We start from the raw sequence: 19,074 nt of genomic DNA, 5'->3' as shown, positions 1-19,074 counted from the left end.
TATGGTTCAATTTCTATATTTGTTCAAGTACAAGGCCGTTATTGATTTGCTTTTCCGATCTAAGACACACTGCTGAAAACTAAAAATTCCCTCTTTCATCCAAACTTCAGGGTCTCACACACATTACTGAGCAGAAGTTTTAGGCACTAAAAATGAAGTGAGGATGCTCTCAAAAATCATTCCATGAATAGTTTTTATTTATCAATTGATTTCATACAAAGTGCAGCAAAGAGAAATGAACTAAATCAAATTAGTATTTGGTGTGACCACCCTTTGCCTTTTAAACAGCATCAGCTCTCCTGGATACACTTTCAGTTTTCCAAGGTTCTTGGCAGGTAGGTTGTTCTAAGCATCTTGGGGAACTTGGCACAGTTCTTCTGTGGATTTAGGCTCAGTGCCTTCCATCTCTTCATGTAATCCCAGACTGACTCCATGATGTTGAGATCAGGGCCTTGTGGGGGCCAGACCATCTGTTGTAGGACTCCTTGTTGTTCTTGTGACTGAAGAAAGTTTTTATGACTCTGGCTGTCAGGCTGCAGAGTGAACGTAGAACTGATCACATGCCTCCCTGATGGTATTAAGAATCTAAACCTAACTAAAGGCCTAACAACTGTTTCTTTTACAATAATCAACACATTTATTTTAATTGTTTATTTTGTATGTTGTTCCAAAATAATCTCTCAAATTAAAGTGTGGGTAATAAAAAAAAAAACTCTTCGACTCTTCTTTACAGGATTTCTCAAGTTGGAGATCTACAAGGAAAAGATACAGCTAGAGTAAAATGAATACAACAGCCAGTACAGATTTGTCAATTGTAAATTTCAAATATTTTTTCTTTAACCCTGGTGTAAATCAAGCTGTTCCCTTCCACTGTCAAAGGCACTTCACTGGGAGGTATTCTCTTTCATCATCTGAACTGTACAGTTAATGCTCATTAGAGCGGTTGATTTCTTTGCCTAAAGCATCGATGACACAATAAATAAAGCAGTATGCAATGGCTAGAAAACAATGTAAGCCTGTGTACGATGCTGGTAATACAGGGCATAAGTGGACACTAGATTTGAAAATAAAACATCAGAATTTGAGCAGAGTGGAACTCAGAGCGATTACAAAAAAATCAGAATACATTCTGTACAAGCACAAAAGAGGATACTTTGGCTTAATTATGCACTTATCTCCCTCAATTGCACACATGCGCGCGCACACACACACACTCATTTTTTTTTAATTGCATTCATTGTTTTATTAAAAGCACTCAAGCCCCAAACAGAAACAGTATTCAAGTGCAGTCTCACACACAAAAAGCTATTAACATTATTTTACAGTTTTGTTTTCTCTTTTAAAAGGCAGAACTGATTTCAGTCAGCATGAATTCGCAACACACTCACATTCTGATAAAGGCCAAAAATCCCTCATAATAATTACAAGCACAGATCCACGTAAAATTTAAGTCGGATATTTAAGTATCAAACTGTTGCAACTAGGAATGATTTCACAGCGATGCCAAGTATACAGTGACTCAATCAGTTAATTAGTGATAGATAATCTATGCCAGGGGTGTTTAAAATTTATATTGTATTGACATTGGTCTAACTCTGGATGGAAAACTGGTGCGAGACTCTGGTGCAGTATCATATTGAAAATGGAGTGTTGTTGTCAGCTTCAAAACACACGATATTTACATGACAGTATGGTTTAAGCAGCTTGGAAACTAGTGTACTTTGCCCATAAAATAATCTTAAACATTTTTCCAAAAGCTGCCCCTTGTTATCATATTTTCTCTTGTCTTGGAAGAAGGAACTCAAAAAAATACTGTGGTTGTGCAGTACAAAAAGACATTTTCATTCATTCATCCACCATTCATGATGCAGAGCCAATCATTTCCTCATATTTAATATCACAAAGTCAGTCTTTCATTTTCTTCCTGAGAAAGTTTACTTTTCCCTTCAGTGTTTGAATCTGTGAGACAAAGACAAGGTGAAATCAAAACAGGAGTCATCCTCAGATTTTTTTTTTTTTTTTTTTTTTTTTTTTTTTTTAAATTAAACGAAGAGTGTAGATATTAGTCTACTCACAAGCTCTACCGGCCACCATACAGGTGGATCTTGGCAAACGAGACAGTCTCATCATAGTCCTTGTGGCCCTTCTCATAGATGACAAAGATGTACTTCCGGTCCTCTGGAGAACCGCTGTCCAGTGATGTGATGCAGGAGTAGCCGCTTGGCCCTGCCCATATCTGGACAGCTTTATTCTCCCAAGAAGTGCCATTAGTCAGCGACCAACGTAAGGTCAGGTTAATTCCTGAGGGGGATACAGCAAAAGGTTAGTATGCTCAGTCGAGCTGAAACAATGAGTCGATTCAGTCAGTTGATCGACAGAAAAATAATAAACAGCAGCTATTATGATAATCAATTTACCATTAAAAATAGTGAAGAAAAGGAACCAAATAGTCTGATTCCAGCCTTTCAAATCATATATCATTATAAACTAAGTATTTTTGTGTAATACTTCAATAGTCAAACGAAACAAAAACATCTGAAGATGTCACATTTGGCTCTGCAAAGTTGTGATGGGCAGCATCTCTAATACTCATTTACTATCCTCTTTTTAACATGGATTTTAAATCTAAAATAAAGTACATTTATAGCTTGTTTTGTCATGAAGGAATCAGTGAGGGAGTAAAGCAGCTAAGTACATTTATGTACTGTTCCCAAGTACTACTTTGAGTTTTAGCTTTTACTCTCGATTTTATGCTACTGTATACAAATATTCCACATTTGTTTCATACTAGTTACATATTACAATTTTGCATATTAAACACATGATCAAGTTAAAAGAAATATGGTGCAACAGTAAATTGAAAACAAAAGTGGTTCTTAAATGTTAATATATCAATAATAATATTCCAATAATATCACATATACGATACAAAAACATTCTGAAAGGGATCTGTCCATCCAACAAATACTTTTACTTTTGATCCTTTAAGTACATCGTTCTAATACTTTTGTCCTTAGACAAAGATTTGAATGCAGGACTTTAATTTCTAACAGTTTTTTTATAGAATGGTATTATGGTACTTTTGCTTAAGTAAAAGACACAAGTACTTCTTCCAATTCTGAGCATCAGTGATAAAAAGTTAGGAAGGAGGTAGAGATTGTGACTCTTAGTGGTTCTTACGGTGTTGATCGTTGGAGGGGTTGGTGAAGTACAGCACTCCGTCTTTCTGCAGAGCTCCAGCTGCTACCACAGGATCCACCAGTGCGTAGTCGAAGAACAGATTATCTATGGGCAGGGACAATCCCCCGTCATAGCTGCGCACCACCACACGACATCTGCAGTGGTAGTTGTTCTGGTTCCGCACATTGATGACAATGCTGCCGTCTTTCATCTCCACTGGCTGCAGAGGCGCAGAGATGGAGGAAAAGGTTTAATTTCCAAAACTGTCAAACTGTCTGACTTTCAAAAGGTATTTTTAACCCCAAACAGAGTAGCTAAAATAAACCTGGAATTAACAGGAGCATGCTGGAGGAAAGTTGTACAACCACCTGCAAACTACTTGAATGTTAACTTGGTCGTGTCCCAAGATGATGATCTTTTGGACTATGAAATGGGGGAAAACAACAAAAAAAAAAAAAACACCTACAAACTGAAACTACAGACAAAGAGTTTGGAAAAAATTGGAACCCACCAATTGGAAATAATGTCTTAATCACACAAAACAAAATCGTTATGCAGCTCTTATTATGAATCTTATTATATATTTACTTTTTGTTTGATTTGCTTTTTTTCCCCTGTTTTTTGTGTCATTTCACTGACTGACATTTGATTAATTATGACACCTTGGTATCACTGCAGTGAAGCGTCATAGCAGTTGAGAAATCTGCCAGATGTTCTACAACATCCAGTTTAAGGCTGATTTCTTTTTCTTGGCCACTAGAGGGCAGAAGAACGCCACAACAAGCTGACAGATAAACTTCCATAATAAAAGCGGTCATGTCAGAAATGATTGCCCATTCACAAATCCAGCAGACACAATGCAACATGAGCACTGGTTTCTTTGGTTACTCACCCTCCTTAACCTCCTAAGACCCGAACTCTTGCATGGCGTGCATTTTTAATTTCTCTTTGCTATTTAGGCTGATTGGGACCTGAGAAAAATGATGTCCACATATGAGGACATTAGTTTTAAATTTCGATTACTGAGTGGCAGTATAATATCCTCATATGTGGTCACCAGGCCCTTGTTGAGAAAAAGTTAGTATTGTGTTCTAGAGAACCCAAAATGTGAGGTCCACATATGTGGATGCCAGGTCCTAGGAGGTTAAAGCCCCCGCCCCCCTTGGCCTTCATCTCCTCTTTTAACTCCCAGAAATTCTTCAGGAGCTAGTTGCTAGCTTTGCTGTGTACTGCTGATGAGCATACAACTGGATAGCTGAGACAGTATGAAGTACTTTGTAATCTCTTGAAGTACTTTTTGAAGACAAGGTAATGTTGTTGATGCTGTCGTAAGACATTTACGACAGCATCTTCAAGTTACATCTTCAAGAAGTAATAAAAATGTCACTTTTACCAGGTGCTGTGGCTACAGAGGCGCCAAATAATTGCAAATCCAAAACATTTTTTTCAGACGTAATCATCATCATGTAATTTACAAAACAGCTGGAAATGTACCTGGCACTCATCAGGGTTGAAGTCCTGCGGCTTCTTCTTCTGGTTGTAAGGGATGCTTTTCAACGCTGCACCGTTGTACCAGTTACGTCCATGGTCGTCACTCAGGATGCAGAAAACGCCGTCCCCCTCTATTGTTCCATGACCACAAACCACCAACCTCCCCTTTGCTGGACTGTAACGCTTCTGTAGAGAATAAGACACAAAAAGGACATAGGCTCAGTACATAGAACTTAGAAAATCATGTCTGTATGGATGAAGATCTAAAAACTCTAATAGCAAAGTAGAAATCACAAAAAGATTAGCTGAAAACTAAAATGTGCTATATATGATTCTTAATCTCTGACTGTATTTGCATTAAAACTTGGTAGGAGAACCTTCAATGGGGCTGAAGTGAAATGCAATCAGCAGTATATATCATACATTGTGACATGTTTTTGCATCTTGTATTGTATCATCATATGCTTAGTTCAAAACACAAAGTACAGTAAAGAAATACAAATAATGGGGGGAGGAACAAACACAGCTCTCTCACATCAACATCTCATATACAATCACACATACTCTTTGATCTGCCGAAATCCAACAGATGTTTAAGTGTCCTAAAAGCTGCCAGAAATGTCCACAACATTAACTTACAGCTTATAGTTGCTGATGCATATGCAAAACTCCGCTGGGGAGAGGGGTAAGCCACTAATTTGCACAATTACAGCTTCCATCGTATTATATAATTATTCTGCTGCTGCAAACATTTCAAACACTCTAATGCCTGTTTCGACCACATTCAATGAGCCTGTGTGAAAAAGAAAGCTCAGTGTCCAATTAATTTGAACAACATGATACAATATAACTCGGTTCACATTAGGAGAGGCAATTTTGGACACAAATAAGAGACAACACAAACAAAGGAAGCTCATTATGATGTAAATACACCATTTATCATACTGATGTGTATTAACCAAGATAACGCAAAGCCCAAAATTAAAAAGCAGGTACATCACACTAAAATATTGTTAAGGATAATGAAGTATTTATAGTGGTACTGGGACAACTCACGCACTGTTTATACAATATGCACCGATTTTTTTCTCTTCTACTTTTATATAAACCAACACTGATATTGTATAGAATTGCTACAATACAATACAGTCTGACTCGAGTATTAAGAAGATTTACTTTAGTAAAAGTAGAAATATCACAGTTTAAAATTAATTACAAGTGTAAGTCCTGCATTCACACAATTACTTCAGTAAAAATCAATTGTCAGAAAAATTTACTGAAATTATCAAAAGTAAAAGCACTCATTATACAACGTGAACCCTGTCACTGTTACATTTTAATATGATTGATTTGTCACTAATTATATATTTAAGTTTAAGCAGAATTTTAAGCTGGTCAAGGTAGAGCAATGTTTTTAATAAATAATAGTGCATCACATTATGTATCGTGATCGTATATTTTGGATGTAAAATCTTAATGCTCCTGCACCCACACAGGTGTTTCCACTTACATCGTTTAATTAGACCTCTTCTCAGGACTGCGTGAGTGTGTGCAAACTACACTTGATTGACATCTCCCTCACCTGTTGATATTGTCATACCTTTCGGGGCAGCTGGACTTACCCCATCACTATCATTCATTCATCATTTTTGATAATTATCATCATTATTATCATCATTATTTTTGAAGTTTTTTTTGGAGGGGGGGGTGCATTTTTTGCATTTATTGACAGTCAGCAGTAGAGAGATGTGATAAGAGAGAGGCAGGAAATGATCATGTGATCTTTCTTATTAGTGTTCGATGAAATCGCATAATAACCAACATACAGCAGCTGTGCTCAACATCCACCTGACTAGAGGTCTAATCAGCTGCAGTTATTGAAAACACCTGTGTGGCTGAGCAGCTAGTGACTGTAACCGTCAAATAAATGTAGTTCAGTGAAAAGGACAATATTTTGCCAACTTGCATACATTCATGCCAACTTTTGCTACATAAATGTCCCTGTTCAGTTTTAACTTGTGACTGCTCTTCCTCTTTGTGGATACAATTTGTCTGAGACTGGCATATTTTCCCATGAGTTCCTAGAGTGTTTCTTTTGACATATCAAACTGTGCTCGTTTGTGCCTGTGACATGGCTACAGACACATTGATCTCCTGGCCTTCAGAAAACTGCCAGATCTGATAGAGTGCTGACAGCCAGATCTCTTTTATTGCTAAGAAATTATATGATAACTGGTATTAAAACCGCTTAACTTTGTAGGAGGATTTGTTTTTTTGTCTACACTCTGTACTTTAACCTCTTATATACTGCCCATATAAACAGGAAAACAAATACAACTACGCTAGCTTTCACTTCTTGATTTGGACAGTGTAAGGTAGTACATTTAGTATAAAAACAAAAAAAATACACTTTCTCCTTTCTTCAAAAACATGACAGTTTGTTAATCAGGACCAGTCAAATTCAAACATAAATGATGTCTATCACTGCTCATAGCATGAGGACAACAATAATATCCCTGCAGGGAGTTGACAGGACTTTTGTCACTCAGCAGAACTTTATAAACCACAGAGAGCTTTTCTTTTGTCTTTTTGTAACACCTGTAATCACCACCAGTACGTGACAAGCATACAGGTCATTTAGCTTAAATTTTAGCTAATTTTACAGCTTGAAAACAGCCCAGCCATAACTTCTCACTCTTTAGTATCATATCATTCTCTCACCTGGATACCGAAGCCAGGCCCGGCAACAAAGATCTTGGCTCCGAGCTGTTCAGTGAGGTTTCTGGGCGGGCTCCAGCTAAGGCCGTCGTCTGTGCTCTCCACCATCATGGTGCTGGATGGGCTGCATAAGTATTGGTGGAAGCAGATGCTGTAGATCAGAATCACCGAGCCCACCTCCTCGTCCACCACGACGGAGCCCAGGTTCAGGCCGTCCGGCTGGAGTCCATCGTCAATAATAAATGAGGTCGGGGACCAGGTGGCTCCTGGTGGAATGACGGAGAACGAGAAGAAGAAGAGTAAAATCAGTGACGACCTTCTACATTAACTACAATAATCTAACCACACGTGTGTGTGTGTGTGTGTGTAGACTGTGTGTTTTGTTGGTATATCTAACTGTTTTTGTCTGCATGACTGCTTGGGTGGTGGCCCTGCCTTTGTCTGTGGACCGCCGCACTGCAATGAACTTAGCTCCCACGTCGCTGGCTGATGACTTCCTGCCCTCAGCGAAAGCCAGCAGACTTCCCTCAGGGGTGAAGGTGAGCAGCGGGATCCTGTAGGTGTTCACCTGCCCCTGGGCTCCACTCACCCACAGCAGCTGCTCCTCATACAGCAGAGGGTCAATCTGGACAGAAACATTAAGAGAGGGAGGGGAAGGACAGACAAGCTGACTAAGGGAAAAGAAATGGATTACCTGTGGGTAAAACCAGTTTGGGGAGGACTGATATCTATCTCTGCATAGTAGTTCTCAGGTTACACAATCAAGCGATGTTCATACTTTCAGTTCAGGAAGCATTTAGACATGAAGCATTACCAAATCGCAACCACAAGGCTGCACAAGCTTAATTTTTCTAACAATAAAAACATATGAAAGCTGGACAAAACAGAAAGTCCAAAAATGAAGTTGAATTAATACTTCTGAAAGCCTCAACTGAAACAACATAAGCTTCACCGGTTTTGTACATACTACACGCACATTTACTCCAGTACTGTACTTAAGTACATATATGAGGTACTTTGACCTCACTTGAGTCTTTTCCTTTAATGCAAATGTACAGCAGTAGTATTATACGGAAGTATTGTACTTTCTACTTCTTCTTAAAACTACACTAACTCAAGGCTTCTGTGTTGAGTTGTAGCTGATGGTTCTGCATAATTTTTGCCTTTAATCACAGCTCAGTGTACCTCTGCAGGGCTGATGATACAAAGACCGGGAGACAACACGGAGAGAAGTAACGACAGCGCAGTGAGCCGGATTCCTGCGTCCATGTTAGATAAACCTCCTGAAACCTTCTTCTTCATTCCGACAGACGAATATAGAGACGAGTTTCAAATAAATCCACACAAACAGAAAAAGGGAAACAAGTAAAGGACGGAACACTCTCTTCAGGCCGTCCACATTGCTGTCTAAATTTCAGCATCTAGCTTTTAAGTCATATGACCGAGTTGGGCGGTCACGTGACTACCGCCATGCACCAAAATAAAAGCGGAAACGATATGATATGATGCACAACATTACAATTAAATTTTGAATTTTTGAAAATAGCCTTTAATCTAATCCGGCCTTTATTTTTAAATTGTTATTAGATTTAGAAATGAAAAGTAGTATTAAATTACACACGTTCGTACGTCGTGACAGAAAAGAAAAAGAAAAGAAAAAGAAAAAAAGTAGTACAAGAGAAGTACACCATGATAATATATGAATGCTGACAGAAGATAAATGCAATTTGGATTATGTAAATAATTAAAGTAAATTTATGCATTTGATTTTCTGATCATGTTCTTCATTTACTGTAAGATTATTCTAAATGCTCTTACTAATTTTATCCACACGGGGGCAGAAGTTTCTTAAAACAGGACACCAGTCACCCACATTATTACTGTACAGACTCCTGCACAGTAGGCCTAGACAATGTTATGGTGTTGTTTTCATGATGGTGACTGACTTTAAGCATGTGTTTAACCACCACTTTGGTTGAAGAATAACACAAAATTGAAGCTCGTATTGAGAAAGTTTTGAATTGAATTTAAGCTTCAAATAAATTCAAAAGTCTTTTAATTGCAAATTCAATTTTTTATTGAAATCAAATATAATGGCAAAAGGCAAAAAGGGAAATCTCACATATGAACAAATGCAAATTAATTTGTCAAGTTCAAGTTTATTTTAAAGACAATATCATACAAAAACAATAAAAATGTGCTGTGCAGAAGTAGTTAAAACATACAGACATGGAGATAATAACATAAACAAACACCAGCAATAACCAAAAAAGTAAAAACTAAAGATTCATATTCTTTCATTTCTAAATCAACAGGGAGGTTATTTTATACTTTAGGTGCATAAACACTGAGTGTCCTATTGTCAGATCTTGTAACACGTATTTTAAGGTTAGGACGTGGTTTTAGAGCGAAGGTTCAAAATATGAACCCGGGGCTGTGCAGGTGGGAGACGGATAAGACACAGACCATAAAATACCCTGATTTGATTTTAGCCAGGGACCTGTGTTGCATTTCATACCCCTCTCTCTCTCTCCATATGTCTTCACTACATTTCTACTGTCACTATCAAATAAAGGCAAAAGCACCAATAAAAAAGTCACAAAAAACAAAACAAAAACAAAAGCTGCCCTTAACAAAAACGTGCTGAGTTTATCTTTAATGGAAGATATTGTAGCTGCACACCTCAAATTTAAATAAGTAATAAGTGAATTCTCATTTAAATGAACTTTGGGAATTTGATGGAGACGGCAGTCCTGTGACCATATACAATGTGATGATTAAATCAATCACTGATTTGTGCTACTAATGTACAGTATATTACTGGGGAGTGTGTCATTGTACTGTGTTTAATCAGTACATATGTGTTATGATCAGGTGATATTCCTAACTTTTACATTTATTCTACTTAATATTTTTGGTCCCTCAACTCTACTTTGTTCTTGCATTTTTCTTTGTTTTTGTATTATATTTACTCTGCTGTAACATTGCATTTTTCCTTTTGGGATTAAGTACTCTGTCTTTTTATGTAGGAATTGTTTCAGGGATTTAAAGCTCAACCCAGTGTGTTCATAAGTACATTAAGACAAACATACTGTATGTATGAGTTTGTAAACCTTGTATGACCCCCTCTGTTTCACAACCATCCTTGGACTTCAGAGTTAATGTGTAACAGTTAAAGTAAAGCTACAGTGATGCCAATGAAAACAAACTGATCGCTCTCCTTAAATGTCAATAAAATAACATTTCATTACCATAAAAAATTTTCACTGCACTTATAGGACAGACTTTATTCTTTATCAGAAGCTCACACTGAGATTGAAAGTATAAGTATCAATAGGCTTTCTTAATGAGCGTTTGCTTATGAAAAATGGTTGACCCACCACGGTTCACCTTCTCTCTAGTGTTGTATGTGTGTCGAGCCGAGAACCACAAACCACATTCCTGCAGTCATGAGGCCGGGCTGATCTGAGTCACACGCCTAAAGAGAGGGAGAAACAGAGTGAGAGAGAAGCAGGAAAGAAACTCATTTGAGTGTGAAAGTAACATACGCCACAGTCTGTCAGCACCGCCAGATACAGACTGATGCTTTCAAGGCAACTACCGTTTAAGTGGAAATGTTCCCTAGAAACAACGGTTACATCAGGACAGAGAGAGAAACGCAATCATCACAGCTTCGTAGACAAGATGGATTTCATCTGAAATGCAGGTAGGATGTGTTCAGTCATGTAAAACATGGACGTTTTATTTATTTATTTATTTTTTAACTTTGGTTGGTTTTTGTTTCGAGCCTTCACTGGCTCCGAGGCGAATCACTGGAAGGAAATATGTAGGACATAAGATATGTGACTCGAAAGCGTCTGTACACTTATACCCAATGATAACTTTGAACTGCCAAAATATTTGAACTTTTTGGAGATTAATTCATGTAAATGTGGCATCCCTGCTCAACATGCAGGCTTCATTTTAAGTTATGGACAAAAATAGTGCCATTTGTCTTCAGGACTGGCTGGTAAAATACACAGGAAAAAGGTCAAATTTGCAGGTCAAAGTTATATTCAAGATGATCTTCACAAAGTAGGTTCAGCAGTGTGAGGAACCGGACATGAAAACACATTAGATGCAATATCAGGATAACCGATCATGAGTTGTTTTTTGTACGGATAAGCTCAAGACAACTGTTTCCTCTTCTTGCAGTGAAACTCTGTAAATGCCGCAAACAACACAGCCTTCCTCTTGCACGTGTGAATAATATAATAAACGTTTGTCTCTTCTCGAGCAGGTACAGTGTAAGCAGGCAGTGATGAATCGATCCAGAGTTGGTGTGACTTTTATTTACAGGAGAGGAAGTGAAAATGAAAGCAGATATAAGTAGAGAGGGGGTCTTAAAGAGAGAGCCGAGAATGTGGATAAGGAGACAAGCTGACATCATGACGGCAGCAATGAATTTTCACACTTAAGTGCTAAAATGTGGCTCTGTCACAGGCAGGCAGGCGAGAGTGCATGATGGGAAGAGACCTAGAGGGAGTTGGCTTTGTCTATGACAAGTATTTTTTATCTGTTTCTTTTTTCTTTCTTACACAGATGTTAGGCTGTTGACAGGACCAGAGGAAGTGTGCTGCGTAGGCTGTGCTGAGGAGAGTCCCTGTTCAGGTGCGTGGTGATACTTCTCTCTTATCCTCTATGAACAGACCCAGCTACACTGTCAAGATACAATCTGACATTCTGGACATTTTGCTGTAAAGGTAATACAGATAATGGCAACTTTAACGCCTCATAAAAATGTAAATTCACTTAAGTCTACTCCTCTCAACTGAATCTATCCAGTAAGAGAGTATTGACCCGTAATGTTATGCCTCTGCAAGCAGATAACACCATTACTTCGACATTGCAGCCCTGAAAGCAGAAGTAATCTGGTTTCCTCCCAAGTTTTGTTACTTCTTGCTTTTCTTTAGCCGCTTCAATTACATGAACATGTTTATCAGAGATAAAGGCTGTGGCTTATCTGAAGTTTTCTAGGGAGAGCTTATACAAGTCTGGTGTGAATGTTCTGCCTCTTCAACTGTGACATTATCTGTTAACAGTGGTTCCCAACCGTTTCCGTCTGATGTGTGCCCACAGCCCTGTCAGTGCAACTTCACTGGCACCAGATGACATGTTTCAAATGTTCTTATGAATGGATTATAAATGGATGTTATTTAACACTATTACTTATATGTCACAATTTTCATGCGATTGAATCATCTGTGTTTAGGTTGTTTGGGTCAGGTTTGCATTGGTACTATTTGGAGAAGCTGGACCATTTATCAACCATTTATTCATTGCTAAACGCTTTTTCATGACTTTTCCTGCCAATTATATTTGACAGTTTACTCACAACTTTGCTCAATATTTCACATGTACATTCATAACTTATAGCTGACTGTTTCATCTGTTCAGTTAACATTACTTTTATAGCTGACCACTAACTATTTAACAGTTTATCCATTACCTTCAGCTAAAACTACCTTCAGGTAACATGTTCACTGGTTTATTCATTACTTTTATCTAACTGCTTATCTGGTTAATCTATTTCAACCAATTATCCATTACTGTTAGTTAATATTAACTATTTCAGCTGTATCTCTATTACTTTTAGCTAACATTATCTATTTCATCTATTAGCTAACGTTAAGTACTTGGTTATTCATTATGTTTAGTTGTCTGTTTATTACCTCTAGCTAACTGTTCCAACTTTTGTGCAACTGCTTATCCATTTAATCTATTTCTATTGTTAATCAATAATATTTTTGCTAACTATTTTAACCACTCCTCTCACTTGCTAACTAGTCTGGTTATTATAAATTTACCAGTTAATTGAGCTTCACACATACCACCTAGCAACTGCAGACGAACCCCCTGGGTGTCCCCTGGTTGGGAATCATTAGGAAACATCTCAACATTAAAAAAAAATGTTTACCTCAGCTTTATTTTACATGATCTGTGTGACTTGTTGTCACATTTAGTTCCTCCAAATTCTTACACAATGGCTTTGCTCCTGAATAATCAACGTCATCTTCCTGTATCGCTCCTAATCACATGAATAACGGCATTAGTTCTTCGTATAATGTGCGTTTTTTTCTGTATTTCTCACTCGTCTTCAGGGCATAACCTCTTACACATTTATTTTCTTTAGTTTCTTTTCTGACAAATTTTTCTGATTGCAAAGTGATGCATGACTGCTGTCACATGGATCCTCTTTTGTTCTGACTTGAAGTTACCAAGCGTGTTGAAATTATGAAAAGTTATTGTTCAGCCCACTTCCAAATTTTTTCCGACATTGGTTTTTACCTTTTATCAACATTTATTCTATTTCTGAAAGTTATTCTCAGGCGCTGTAATGTTATACATTTTTTTCTCCCTCAGGATCTGTTGACCTCTGAAATGATGGCGGACAGAAATGGAGTTTGTCATGTGATGGAGAGTGAGGTGGATGCTCAGATCAGACAAACCCAAACTCAGCCACAGGCCAACAACAACAGACCCAACTGGTCAAACGGTAATATCTTCTTCTGTATTTGTTTTTATGTGGTAAACTCTCACGCTCAGCGTTGTATTCATGACATGATCAAGATTACTTAACAGGGCTATAGTTTGCTTGAGCTTTTGAAGGCCAGTGCTAATACCAATACATATACCCTACATATTTTTGTATTAAAGGCACTTAAAGGGTATGCAGTCATATTCAAATGTTTGGGATTTTATTCTTGAAGTGAAAACAACCCCTGCAGCACATTATATAATGGGCCTTTTTAAATGTTAATGCACCGTTACTTCTCATTTTTATGAATTTTTGGTATTCCACTCTGTTGTTCTGTATTTTAGAAAGGTAGCTCTGTTGTTTTACACATTTCCTTGTGTTAACATCTTTCTTTCTGGTTGTTAATGACTACGCTGCGTGACCTTTTACTGGTATTTGCATCTGCCTGTTGCCCTGTTGTCTGGCCTACATGGCTATTTGTTGTGCCAGTGCAAACAAACAACGAACACTTCTCATATCGGCTGGATAGCGAGATAAATTACTTGTTAAATCAACTTCTCTGCATCTTTCTAACTTACACGGTTTCAACCCTTTATTTAACTCTGTGTCACTGAAGTATAACAGATCAGGTCTCAGTGCTCTTATTTTAGATTGCCCCATGACCATCGTTACACTGTACCACTATACTCACACAGCATTAGAGAAGCTTTATCACCATGTAGTCACTGAACGTCATGCTCACGTGCTATAGATGCCAGTAAACAGACATAACACAGACATTCGACTTCTTGAACACACATTTCTCCCATTCGGTTTCCTCTAAAGCAGCTTTGAGGTTGAAAGAATCGTCTTTTTCCACACTGCAGGATCACATACTGTAGATAATCTGCATTAGCTTCAACTCTTCATTGAAGCTGGATGGTGTCTCCACTGGGTGAAACATTCAAACCCAAGAGTAGAAGACTAGAGGGCTGTACCATTTCATCAAATGGAAACATACTACATGAATTCTGCATCATTTTGTACACATTACCACTTACTGCAGCCTGAAATTCTTTTGGTAGTTTTGGGAACTTTTGCGGGAACTTTGACAAGTGTTTGAATGATTTTTGAAAGAATGAGTTTGGAATGCTCATATGTATCCATCATCTCCTTTGCGACAAGGGCTTTTTATTGGGCTCTCATTCTTGGCACGTGTCTATTTACAGCATTTATGTAATGATCCTGTTGTGGACTGCTTTTTCTTTTTAAGTATATTTTTTGGGCTTTTTATGCCTTTATTTGATAGTATAGTGGAGAGAGACAGGAAACAGGAAGGCAGAGAGGGGGAATGACATGCAGCGAAAGGCCGTCCGATGCGGGATTCGAACCAGGGCCAACTGCAGCGAGGACTCTACACATGGGGCGCCTGCTTAGACCACTACGCTACACGACGCCCCTCCCTTTTTCTCTTTAACACACACTTGTTCATTCATTCTTAGGTCAGTGTGTTGTGTCAGTGCCGAGCTGTTCATCGTTGAACCCCTCTTTCGATCTGTCTCTGTGTCGTGCCAAACTGGAGAACGATGGCTTCCAGGTCAACAAACACAGATGACACAACAGTGACACTGCAAGATTCAGCTCATATTACCTCATCATATTACCTGAGGTTAATTTTGATTGTTAATCTGTTGTTGTTTTGGTTTTTTTTTAATCCTGTTAGATTCCAGTCTCAGACATGGAGGCTCCACTGAAGGCAGCTCTGGACGTCCCCTCAGTCAGGAGATACATGGTTTTTAACTCGGCTCTCTTCCATTTCATAATGGCACCGGTACGATCGTCCAGCTCTCTACCTGTCCGATCGTGTCGACTGTTTGACGCTGACCATGTCTCTCTCTCCCACCCCTTCTACCTGCAGTTGTAACTCTCACTTTAAAAAGAGCACTTGCACAGTATTTTTAACATTATATTTTTACATACTACTTGCAAGAGACAGTTAAAAAAGAATACAGTGATATCTCAGTGATATCTTTCATCCTTTCACACTCTGTGCTTCCACTTTGTGACACAGACTTTGTGCTAAAAGTTTTTGAAGCTAAACCAATTTCAAGCTGAGAGCGCTCCGCAAGCTGTTTCCTGCCTTCAGTCTTTATGCTAAACTAAGATAAGCTAAACTGGCTCCTGCACTACAGTTAATGAGATATATATATTTTTTACTATTGTAGTTAATGTTTACAGCCTCTCCCCTCCTTCCACCAGGTGCTGTATGTGGTGGTGTGGTGTGCCGTGTTCTCCACCCTCCACCTCTACATCACCGTCAGTGACTACTGGGTCCTCTGTCTCTCTGTCAGCCTGGTCTCCATCTTCCTCACCACTGCCATCATCTTCATCCTCCACCACAGTAACAAGGAGGTAAATGGGATCTGGATTTTGAAATCAAATCAGAATAATTGCATTCAATCTGAATCAGCAGCTGGAGAGATTCTTTAAAATCTCCTACAGGGGTTTTCAGTGTTGATACAATTACAGTGTGAAATAACTGATCCTCTAACTTGTTTCTGTTTCAGATCAACATGAATTTAGACGTTCGGTTAATCCAGGTGAACGAGAGGATGGTGAAACACAAGCTGCTGGTTGCCGTGGCCGACTGGGTGCAGAACTGCACCGGAAACATGCAGGTTGTTCTTCTTAAATCAGCTGAAACTGTGAGAATATGATGCTCCACATGTGACAAAAGGGTACTAACTCTTTTGTGCAATACATGTATCCATGTCTACTGTCATTGTATGCTGCTGAGGCTGACCACACAGCTGTTGGTGGTTGGTCTTACCTACTGTGGTGTCTTTTCTTAGTTTCGTCTTTTTGTGATCTACAATATAAAGAGGAAACAACAAGATGATTGGGCAAATTTTTTGACACAGAGAAGATAGAAAGATAGAAATGATGAAACAACAAGATGAAAATTAAAACAACACATCAGCAGACATAATAACACTACAATGACGAAGCAAATACACACCAGCAGCTGCCTTTCCTTACAGCTGCACCATACATCAACTAGTCCACACGTGTTGTGCCTCACTTTGTGGACACGCTGCCGAAATATATTCAGATATATCAGGTATCTTGTAAAACTTTGGAATAGGTTTGTTTTATTTGACACAACAACTAGCTTTATGTGCGCATTTAGAAAATGTTAGTGGTCTGGAACACTAGATTGAATTGAAATGGAGTAGTTTTACTTTGACAGTCTCTTAATACTGCCACATTCATCTCTGTGTCTCTGTAGTTGTACGTTGTATACTGGGACATGTCCCGCTGTCTGAGGGCACTGACTGAAACTTTAGAGGAGCACAGCTTTGTGGCGAACGACATCCAGGTGAGTGAGTCGAGTACATCTGTCGCTCGGTTTGTTCTCCCGCTGCTCTGTCGATTTTTTCTCGTGCTCCCTCGGAATCAATAGAAACATAATTCCGGGTGCTGTTGAAAGGATATTTATTTCTGGACTTTGGACAAACTGAAATGTAGCCTTTGAAAGAAAATGATCATATTTCACAGTTTTCATTCTTGCAGTGTGGAGTACGTTAAAATGATCCAGTCAATGTCACACTTTCACCAGAGAAAACTGAGGAGGAAACTGTCCCACCTCGTCCTCGTGAGCGAGGTCACGGCTGCTGACCCTGAGGTCAGCAGTTCAGATGTGGAGCAGGACTCGGACGAACAGAGGCCTCTGCTCGGACACGAGGACACAGGCTGCCGTGCCTCATCCAGCCAGCGGGAGGACGCCAAAGTCACCACCAACTACAGCATCATCCCTGACTTGTCGTTACCTCCTCAGGTAAGAGAAGACGAGCTTTCCTACTTATTAAGCAAGTTAAATCTTAAAGAGCCACCTAACAGCTGCTGCACATTTTGTTTTTTGATGACCTCATCGCTTTTTTCATCTTGCTCCACTGATTTTCAGTCCGGTATTAAGTAACTCACCAAAACAAACCATTTCTAAGAGTATCTGAGATTATATTTAGGTAGCTTCAACACCACCAGCAATGAATTAAAGGTTCCACACGAGCAAACACTACTAATGTCTCCTTATACCCTTTCTTTGCAGGCTAAAGCCTACCAGCTTCTGATGACTTACAGTGCAGCCTATGTGAAGCTGCTGGTGTCTGAGAGGCTGTCAGGACCGTCACACCACCGTCTACGATCCCGGAGGAATCACTGCAACACCGCCCCTCTTTGCCTCTGCCAGTACATCAAAAAGAAGATCCTCCGATGACAGAGCCGACCAGTGGCAAACTAGAGAAAAACCTGCTACATGGAGCTGGTGGTCTGCTTTGCTTCCTGCCCAGACTCTTGAACAGACAAACTGACATGTGTGAGCATTTCCTCCAGAGCAAACATGGATTATGATGATACAATGAAAGACCTGCTTGGAGCTTCGCACTCACGATTTTCTCTGCTTCAAAGTCTGTTTCTCTGGCCTGTGGGCTACCGTAGCTCTGCCGCTGTTTGCAATGCCAGCTCTGTGTTTGCACCACCTGGATATTTGTCCATTTGCACCCTGCCAAATGCTGTCACACTGAGAACACGAGTCCATCCAGCTGCTGTAAAACAATATTTGTACTCTTGTATACACGACAATCGAGGCACTAGTACTACTGTTTAAATTATTTTCACATATAATAAATAGATTCTTGTGATTTCTAATAGATTGTAAAATATTTGTCTTTTGTGACTGACTTGGAAGCAGTGGTGGAAAATAACTACAGTACATTTATCATCATATTTAACTGATTGCAGAATCTAAATCTGAACTCTTCTTCACTGCTTGGAAGATTGACAAGTCATTTGTAGATAGAGACAGTTGAAGCAGGAAGAGAAAAAAAGAAAATCCCCTTGATGCAGGTGTGTAATGATGCTGAAACAGGGGCTTATCATGAATCATTGGCTTTAGTTTCCTCGCTCTATTATCTCAAATCTCAACAGCAGCACAAAGGAATCGTCTGTGTTTGTTTTTGCGATTTCACACCTTTGGTTTTCACGCGCGTAGGTGGATTAGTTATCCACGCATTTGTGTTTGCAGGAGGCTGGCTTTATTCCCCAGCTTTCGTCTAATATCACCAGCGATCATCCGTCAGTCCTGATGCTGCGGCTGAGATGACAGCCCAGCGAGGGAGCTGCAGGATGAC

At 39.1% G+C, this 19,074-nt stretch overlaps 2 protein-coding genes across 4 annotated transcripts; one reads left to right on the top strand and one right to left on the bottom strand.

The window, feature by feature from the left end:
• Nucleotides 1-175: 175 nt before the first annotated feature.
• On the bottom strand, nt 176-8,833 carry neu1 (neuraminidase 1). 2 transcript variants are annotated; one of them, XM_056399590.1, is made up of 7 exons: nt 8,575-8,833; nt 7,825-8,014; nt 7,393-7,655; nt 4,675-4,857; nt 3,181-3,400; nt 2,076-2,301; nt 176-1,959 (listed from the first exon to the last, which is right to left on the bottom strand). In XM_056399590.1, the coding sequence occupies exons 1-6, from the start codon at nt 8,689-8,691 to the stop codon at nt 2,081-2,083; spliced, it is 1,194 nt and encodes a 397-aa protein (XP_056255565.1). In that variant the 5' UTR covers nt 8,692-8,833; the 3' UTR covers nt 176-1,959; nt 2,076-2,080. The 2 variants fall into 2 exon arrangements, with proteins under 2 accessions (XP_056255565.1, XP_056255566.1); XM_056399591.1 differs by having other exon boundaries at nt 176-752.
• A 1,868-nt stretch (nt 8,834-10,701) lies between these two features.
• LOC130183862 (transmembrane protein 268) lies at nt 10,702-18,592 on the top strand. Of its 2 annotated transcripts, XM_056399592.1 has the most exons (10): nt 10,705-11,095; nt 11,971-12,039; nt 13,792-13,924; nt 15,388-15,482; nt 15,609-15,716; nt 16,145-16,297; nt 16,453-16,563; nt 17,175-17,264; nt 17,505-17,723; nt 17,994-18,592. In XM_056399592.1, the coding sequence occupies exons 3-10, from the start codon at nt 13,810-13,812 to the stop codon at nt 18,159-18,161; spliced, it is 1,059 nt and encodes a 352-aa protein (XP_056255567.1). In that variant the 5' UTR covers nt 10,705-11,095; nt 11,971-12,039; nt 13,792-13,809; the 3' UTR covers nt 18,162-18,592. The 2 variants fall into 2 exon arrangements, with proteins under 2 accessions (XP_056255568.1, XP_056255567.1); XM_056399593.1 differs by lacking the exon at nt 15,388-15,482 and having other exon boundaries at nt 10,702-11,095.
• Nucleotides 18,593-19,074: the final 482 nt, after the last annotated feature.

Source organism: Seriola aureovittata, chromosome 16 (assembly GCF_021018895.1).
Source record: "Seriola aureovittata isolate HTS-2021-v1 ecotype China chromosome 16, ASM2101889v1, whole genome shotgun sequence".
NCBI lineage: Eukaryota > Metazoa > Chordata > Actinopteri > Carangiformes > Carangidae > Seriola > Seriola aureovittata.
Note: the sequence above shows the minus strand (reverse complement) of the source record. Positions and strands in the feature narration are given on the sequence as shown.